The sequence below is a fragment of the Vicia villosa genome, linkage group LG2 (genome assembly GCF_029867415.1).
Source record: "Vicia villosa cultivar HV-30 ecotype Madison, WI linkage group LG2, Vvil1.0, whole genome shotgun sequence".
Lineage (NCBI taxonomy): Eukaryota > Viridiplantae > Streptophyta > Magnoliopsida > Fabales > Fabaceae > Vicia > Vicia villosa.
Genome location: NC_081181.1, coordinates 135,737,530 through 135,746,737, shown reverse-complemented (window position 1 = coordinate 135,746,737; position 9,208 = coordinate 135,737,530). Strand labels below are relative to the sequence as shown.

The 9,208-nt window shown below is 31.5% G+C and overlaps 1 protein-coding gene across 1 annotated transcript; it reads right to left on the bottom strand.

Annotated features, from left to right (window-relative positions):
- Window positions 1–5,666: 5,666 nt before the first annotated feature.
- On the bottom strand, window positions 5,667–6,792 carry LOC131650090 (uncharacterized). The gene is made up of 3 exons (XM_058919828.1): window positions 6,788–6,792; window positions 6,138–6,663; window positions 5,667–5,912 (listed from the first exon to the last, which is right to left on the bottom strand). The coding sequence occupies exons 1-3, from the start codon at window positions 6,790–6,792 to the stop codon at window positions 5,667–5,669; spliced, it is 777 nt and encodes a 258-aa protein (XP_058775811.1).
- Window positions 6,793–9,208: the final 2,416 nt, after the last annotated feature.

Here is a 9,208-nt window from a genome sequence, read left to right as displayed (position 1 = left end):
TTTATAATTACAATTATGGTCCAACCTCTATCTATCTTACTCCTTCCTCCCTCTTATTCCCTTTATTACCACTTTGACCTCAAACCTTTTATTTTCTCATTATAATTAAATAAATTTAATAAAATGCTATTATTTTAATTAGTCAAACAATCTCTACTAATTCTACTAATTTCTATTTACTCTCCACACTCCCACCACAAGGTCACACACCCATATCACCCAAATTTTATTTAATTGCATCCACATAATAATTAAATAAAATGAAAATAATTATAAATAATTCAAATAAAAGATAATAATTTAAATTGGGATGTTACATCTATCACCCATTAAAATCTCCATGTTAGTGTTATTTGTAGTTTTTCATGATTAGTGTTGTTGTAAAATTTGATGTAATATTCACTATCAATCAATGTAATCTTGTTATTATAGTTATGATGTTGTATTCATGTTGTTGTTCATGATTTAATCATAATGTTGTTGTTGTTCTTAAAGTATTCATGTGGTATTCATATTGTTGTTGTTGTTCATGACGTGTAGTGATAACAGGATTGTATTTATATTGTTGTTGTTCATAAAGTGTTCATGATGTTATTGTATTTATGTATTTTGATGTTAAGAATGCATGTGTTATTCATGAAAATAGATCAACGTTGATGTTGAATGTTTATGTCTTGTGTTGTTGTTGAATAAGTGAGAGCTAGGAAGAGAGTTGGTGTTGGTTTGAGTAAATAAAAATGCATGAAAAAAACAATAACTCTACCCCCTATTTTCAAACGTGCCCCTTATTTTTGGAAGAAAAAAAATTAGGCTCTAAGGCCTATTAATTAATTTAAAAAAAAGAAAAAAGAAAGAAGGTAAATTTTGGTAAAACCTAGCCTCTAAGCCCCTTTAGTTTTTTTATTTTAAAAAAAGATAAAGCCTGCATCACCTTTTTTCAAACACATCCATTTTTATTTTTATTTTTAAAAACTGAAACTCTATAGTATCCCCTATTTTTGTAAAAAAAGTAGGCTCTAAAGCCCATAAAATTATTTTTAAAAAAATGTTAAAACGACTCCCTTTCTTTTATAAACAACACCCCCTCCCCTTTTTACTAACTATCCACTTTTTTTTTTTTTTTGTTACTTTTGATTTTTGTGTTTATTGTATTTATTTCTCGTTTTCTAAATTTTTTAATTATCATTTATTTTTTTTGCATTTTTTTAACATCAAGGAAGTATTATATCTAGAAGTTTTAATTTCCCTAAAAAATGACAAATAAAGTATTTTTTCTTGGAATAAAAATTAGAGTAATTGGATGTATATCGCTTTACTCTTGATAGTTCGGGTGCAAGATGCACGTTTTGTCCATTATAATCATCATTTTTTTTCTCTGAATACCTTTTAGTCACTCTAAGCTTCCTTCGTCTTTTCTTAATAAATTAATAATTTAAGTGTAAAGAATAAAAATTGGTAAATATATAAACATCTATTTTAGCCGTCAAGTTAACAAGGTTCGAGTTCTACAACTTTGACGTCTTGATTCTCTGTTTTTTTTATTAAAACCAAAATGGATGAAAAAGGGAATAACATGATATACATCCTTTTATCCTCAAATAATCGAACCCAAGATGCACGTATTGTTTAAGCTCGAATATTCTACTTCCTCCTAAACACAACGACACCAACAAGCCATATTTTTCCGCCGTAGCGCGAGCAAATACTTTTTACAATTAGCGCGATCAACTTTTTTACTTAAAATCAACCAACGCACAAATTTTTGCTACAAAAAATTACGTAGCTTTGAATTTTCCATCATGCCTGAGGATCCGTAAGAGAAAGATCCAACATCTTATCAAGTACCCTAATAAAAAAAATAATTTTCTTTCTTTACCTTACCTGGAAATAATCCTAATAATTAGAAGAAGTTGAAAACCTTAAGATATTACTTTTATTCGCAAAACTAATCAAAGGTAATCGTTGGTTAAAACGATGTCGTAGAGTGCTAATACCTTTCCCGTGTATAATCGACTCCCGAACCTGAATTTCGTTGCAATGACCATATTTTTGTTCTTTTAGGGTTTTATCAAAGTTATCCCTTAAAAAAAACTTTGATGGTGACTTCATTGTCATTCGAGTGTTTTCTCGTTCGGGTATTTTTTGCACAGTAACATCTTTTCAAGCAGCGGGAACTACAACGATCACTGGTAGGAGGAAGAGGTTTTCATGTATTTCATGTTTCTGTTGAAGTATATCTTAAAACCTTTGTTGATAAAGATAAAGAAAACATGTTTCGAGATTCCCTCAAAAATCATAAAACTGAAAAGTAATCTGGTTCGAGCGATTTACGGATATCGGATTCGGTCGGTTCGTTCATTGATCCATTCATTAATGTTAGAATATTTTATATTAATTTAGAGATCATATAAATTAGGCTTAAATGCAGTTTTGGTCCCTCTATTTTGTTTTTTTTTAACTTTTAGTCCCTCTATTTTATTTCTCAGCTTTCTGGTCCTCCTATTAAACTTTGACTGGGTTTTTTTATTCCCTCCTCATTTTGGTCTATCTGGCTGTTGAGAAAGTTGATATGGCGCAAAATATTGCCTGCCACGTCACTTATTGAAATTAAAAACCATGAAAAAAACTAATATCAATTTTTAATAAGTTAAATATTAAAAAAGTATTTTAAAGCAAATTAAAACGTGTAAAAGAACTGAGAAACCCTATCATGTTCAGCATCTCATCCCTTCACCTTTGTGTTCTTCGCCGTACTCTTCACCTTCAAATTTCCACGAAGAAGTTTTTTTGGAAATTTCCCAGTTCTTACATCCCAGTATTAGCGTCTCAAATCCAACCATATTTCTCAAACAATCATGTCCCGATTTTTCCAAGGAAGCAATCGCAGCAAATCTCCATTCATCCGTGACGAATGTAGATGTGGGTTGGAGGCACCATTGATGACATCATGGGCCTATGCTAATGCGGGACATCGTTTCTATGGGTGTGGAATGTATAAGGTATTTAAGCTCTATAACTCACTTTATTCTACGGTTTAACTTTATTTCTGTTTGATTCGGTGCTCTTTTTTTCCTGCGTTCTTTGTAGAATCAGGGGCACAAAATGTGTATCCATTTTGTTTGGTACGATGAAGAGATGTCTCCAAGAGCAAAAGAGTTGATTTCTTCATTGAATGAACATTTAATTATAGAGAATAATAAAGCCAATGAATTCAAGCTGAAAGAGAATGAATTGACGATGAAGATGAAGTTTGTGAAAATGCAGTTGTAATTTACAATTGGGTTGAGCATTGTGTTGTTAATGGGACTAGTTGCAACAAGTGTAATGAAGTAGGGATTATCATTGTGGTTTAGGTTTTGAAACAACCATGTTGTCATGTTATTGTTTAGTTGCTTAGGTTTTGGAAACAACCATGTTGTGTTGTTGTTGTTTAGTTGCTTAGGTTTGTGAAACAACACTGATAAAAATCATGTACTGATAAATTATGAATGAAGAAAATATTACAATGCACATCATATTAATCTATTTCTGGTTACAATGCATACTTTGCCATTACAATAATGTTTCTATCATGGGTAGTTTCCATTACAAATCAAATAAGTTTGTTTATGGTTTTAATGCATACTTTACTAGTACCTATATTTTTATTCTTAGTGTAGTTGGATGATAATATATGATTATAACTTTACTAGTACCATATTTTCCACTTGGAAATTAGTAGAAACATTTGCCATCAAATCTAGTGACTATAACTTTACTAGTAGAAACAAAGTTATAAAGTTAACTTTATCTCTCGCTAGTGACTATAACTTTACTAGTACCATAACTTTACTAGTAGACTATGCTAATGCCTTATACCATATCTTAGGATTATTTAAAGTGAAGCATAGTTTATCAATTACCACTGAGATAATAATAAACCGTGAAAAATCTGCAGTGCATACTTTACATTACAATGAATTATTTGCCATTACAGTACCGTTTCTGTCATGGGTAGTTGCAGCAATTCTTGCAGAGTTGTTAAATACATAACATTACCCCATATTGTTGGCATTAAATTAGTTTGTAACATAAAAATAACATCTTTTCTAACATCAAAATAACAGCTTTTCCATTATCAAAATTGCATATCAGTTTCCATTACAGCTTTTGCATATCAGCTTTTGCGTTACAACATTTCAAAATAAGATCAAAATAAACAGTCATACTACGATTGCCATACTATTTTCATAATATCAAAATAACATCAAAATAACTATGGTTGAGATGGTTGTGTGCGCTGAGGTGCTTGTGACGAGTTTCCAACTTCTGATGCATTTGTTGATGTACTCTTCTTCTTCGTCTTTCCACACTTTGCCTTCTTATTATTTCCACCTTTTGGGATGGCTCTGTCAGCAGCCCTCTTTCCCTTACAAGTTCTCATATTGTGACCCATTGCTCCACACTTATGGCAAGTAACAGTTGGCAGCTTTCTTGGAAGAACATGTGGGTTTCTAGGCTCATCATTGACCTTGTTTCGCAACTTTTTGGTCATCAAGAGGCCACACTTTTGGCCCATTGGTAGGGAAGATTATGTGTGAGTATGTCTCCGTGAAAGTAGTCTTCCTACACAAAGAATGACAAGAAACATATACATATTATACATTGAATGACAAGAAATAGTGTTGAATACACATATCATATACATGATATACAAACCTGTAATAGCCAGACACATATTCTTCTAGTTTTTTTATTGTTTTGCAATATGCAAGTTATGGCATGACAACATGGGATTCTAGTTAAATACCATTTCCTACACGCACATGTCTCTTGTTTTAGATTGATAACATATGTTTCGCTTCCATTTGTCACACAAAAAATGGCCAAATCATCATCACCATGCCATGTCGGTGTCCAATTTTTTGCAACCTTCTTGTTCTTTTCGAGCACCAATTGTATTCTAGGGAAAATATTACCATTATACTTCCTTAATGCATCCTCCTGGCTAGTGATCCTCTTAGTCAAATAATGCTTAATCCCTTCTAACATAGTGATGATTGGTTTATCTCTATATTCTAAAATTGCCCTATTAAATGCCTCACACATGTTATTTACCTGTAGGTCACATTTAGAATAAGTCTTAAAGTGTGACATGCTCCAGTGTTGTGCAGGGATATCCTTCATTTCCTTCCAAGCATATTTATTCAAGCTTTTCATCCTTAGCATTGCCCTCTCCTACACTGCAACTGTTGTAGCCCTTGCTGCACTCCACATAATCTCTTTGAATTCCAACCCAGGATATTTCTTCTTCCAATTCCCTTATAGATGCTTCACACAAAGGTGTTACTCCACATGAGCACTCACACTTTGCATTGCTGGTACTAGGCCCTGACATATAGTGATACCATAATGTTATTACTATATTTTGTAAAACTTATATAGTGATAGCAAAAGATTTCAGGATTGTGAGGTTACCTTTTGTTGGTCTGAAATGAAGGCATAAGCCATATGGTTTAGGCTTTCCAGGTCTTCCATTAGAATATTGATGAACCACTCCCAAGAGTCTTTTGTCTCGACCTCCACAACAGCATAAGTAACAGGATATATTTTGTTATTTCCATCTCTCCCTACAACAGCCATCAACTGTCCACCGTAGTCGCCTTTCAAAAAACAAGCATCCAAACCTATGAGTGGCCTGCAATATTTTGCAAATCCATCTTGCAAGCTTTTAAGCATACATAAATCCTCTCGAACACAGGACCTTCATTAGAATCAGCACATTGCAACACAACATTACTATTAAGGTTTGACTTTAGTAACTCTTGTGCATAACGTCTTAAATGGGTGAATTGGTCCATACCAGCACCTTGGATCAACTCCATAGCCCTTCTTTTGGCTCTATATTCCTTATCACGAGACAATTTCACTCCCTATCTATCAACAGCTTCAGCAATCAATCCCACAGGTTTCATGCTAGGGTTATGTCTCAAAATATGTGCAAATTTCTTGGCAAGCCATGTTGTCTTTGCCTTCCTATTATGTGCAGTTTGATAGCATGTATGTTCATTAATCAGACTTACAAGTTGCTAAAATTGGTTCCCTATCCTTTTGGTAATTCTCATGTAGAACTTGCAACCATCCATGCATTTTACTACCATCCTCTTTCCATCATTTTTCTTCAGAGCAACTTTTTTATTCATCTTCATTGCATACTCCTTTAAAGCACACCTAACCATATCTTTGTTGTTAAAAATCATACCTGGTTGAAACTTGAATACCTCTCCACTTTTATAAGTAGGAAACTTTTCATGTTCCTCATCATCTTCACTAACAGGAGGTGTAAGCAACACATCAGAGTCATCATCAACAATAGAATTGTTCACCTTATCAAATAATTTCTCAGAAGGTAGGACTGTGGTCCAATCACAATCAACAATATTATCATTATGCTCATACTCAGTGTCACTGAAACTGTCCAATTCATCTTCACTTCCAACATAATCAGTATCATCATCGGCAACTACTTGCAGTTCACCCCCTAGTTGCACTTCATCCTCATTAATTTCAACTTCTATTTCCTCTTCATCAGAATTTGGAGCAAACGCGTCATTAAATTGTACTTCTTCATCATAATCATGTACTAATTCATCCTCGTCTACAATTTCAAGATTATGAGAAGGCCTAGAAAATATATTAAGAAATCACAATCATAAGAAAACACACAAACATCTAAACTACAATAATATCATAAACCATAAAATTGGATAAATCGTGAAAACTGTGAAAACCATAAAAATTTACATACCTCATCTTCCAAAACCGTGAAAATCGTTGCTTTCGATAAGGATTAAACGCGTAGAGAATGAAGGTGGAGAACGTGGTAAACAATATTTACGAACACAAAAGGTGAAAATGGGACGAAAACGGGGAGAGAACAAAGGCGGAAATGCGACGACACGTGAAGAGCGTATACGAAGATGAAAGGGTGCTATGGTTAACACGATAGGGTTTCTGGGCTTTTCTATATGTTTTAATTTGTTTTAAAATACTTTATTTAATATTTAACTTATTAAAAAAATTGATGTAATTGTTTTTTAAGGTTTTTAATTTCTATAAGTGACATGGCAAGAGTTATTATGTTCCACATCAGCTTTCTCAATTGCCAGATAGGTCAAAATGAGGAGGGACAAAAAAAATCCAGCCAAAGTTTAATAGGGGGACCAAAAAACTGAAAAATAAACTAGGGGGACTAAAAGTTCAAAAAACACAAAATAGGAAGACTAAAACTGCATTTAAGCCTATAAATTAACATAAAAAATATTATAAGATATTTATAATATTCTAAAAGATATTATAAGATATATATTTATAATATTCTATAAGATATAAATTTATAATATTTGAGAGATAGTATAATATTATAATAATATCTCTTATGTTGTTATAGTATGACAATCTTAGAGTTTAGAAACCTTTGGAGGGAAAACTTAGAAAGACAAATGTTTTTGGAAAAAATTTGGAGTTATCTAAGTGGATTGGGAAATACTTGTAAACACCTTGGGTTTGAGTGATTCTTATATTGAGAGTTGGAGAGATTGGGAAACACTTGGGTAGAATAGGGTTTGTTCTTTGGGAACTACGAAGGCTATTTTCTTGAAACTCATTGTAATATCTTGTAACAACTTTCCGAGTATAGTGAATTAGAGAGCTGCTCTTTTCCCCAGAGTAGATCGTTTGATCGAACTGGATAAATAAACATTTGTCTTTTTCTCGCCTTAATATGTTATATTATTTCTGTACGAATTATTATTATTGTAGACCATTTATTTTGGTTGCTACTACTCTTTGTCTCACAAATTGATATTGAATTTTGTCGTAATTCACAACAAGATTCACAACAGTTTCTATTATAAAAAAAAGTTAGATAAATATAATAAATATTCCCTTATATGATTATTTAAGAACACAAACTTTGAACCCAAATATTTTTCTACTCTTGCAATTCATCATAGAAAATTTTTCCAGCTTCAATAAGTTTCAATGTTTTCATGACAAATGCTTTCATCATCAATTTTTCATATTTAGAATGTATATGGCATGAGCCTTCTGAATGGATATCTTTTAGGTTTCACGCATATCACTAATGACAATGTCTTGAGCATTTATTTAAGTACTGTGAAGATTTGTTTAAGGACTGTGAAAAAAACTTAATAAACACATTTATTTTTCCTCTCGATTATGACTCAAATCTGGGGTAAAATGTTTTTTTTTTTGAATAAAAAAATACAATAAAATTCGGGCTTCGGCCCTCTTGTTTATAAAAAAAATAATACAATTAATTTAGAACTTTTAACACCGGTTTGTAAAAGAACCGAAGTAATAGATGACATTTATTACCCAAGAAAATAGTGAATGGAAAAATATTGAAGTAACATGTATTGTTTTATTTTTTTAAATTTTTTATTATTCACCAATATTTTTGTGTGTTGCAATATGATTAAGAATAAATTTCTCAATGTTATTAACCAAAAAAATCAATATATAAAGTTTTTTTATTAACAACATTGAAAAGTTATTCCATTAAACATTGGCAAGAGGTGGAAACAACAACAACAACAAGAACAACAACAGCAACAACAACAATAAAAACAACATCATTACCTAAGATAGATTGCAAGAACAGAAAAATGATTTGTTAAAGATTGGTGTAAGAAGAACAACAACACATAACCAAAAAAAAATGTGAGTTTAAGACATCCGAAAGAATGATGTTTAAGAGTATGGAGCGGCTAAACATGTGAGTTAAGTTTAGGATAAAACTTAGTGAAGAAATATTTTTATAGTAAAATTTGAGTATCATACCTCTCAATTATTTGAGAAACCGAGATAATAAAATAAAATCTTAAATAGTAAGAAATAGTCCCTTTAAAAGAAAAAACAAAAACTGCAGTTGCTGAAAGTCGAAGCGTATATTCTGAATTAGTTTATTCTTCAATTTTGTTTTTAAACTGAGCAAATAAATGATATTTTTTTAGAAAAAAAAAAAACATAATACGTTTTAGAATTTTTTTTCTCAATTTTTTATTAGATAAAATTAAAGTTTTCTCATAAATATAATATTTATATTTACCTTCATCTTAAAGATTTAAGATAGAAATAAGGCCAAAAGAAGTGGAATGCGTCATTCCATATGATAAATGAAAGTTGTTATTTGTATTTTTCCAAA

Excerpts from the sequence above, each read along its gene's own strand:
- LOC131650090 (XM_058919828.1), bottom strand. Across the intron at positions 5,913-6,137 it reads AAAATGATGGAAAGAGGATG|GGAGTGAAATTGTCTCGTGA; the intron begins GTAGTAAAATGC and ends GTTGATAGATAG.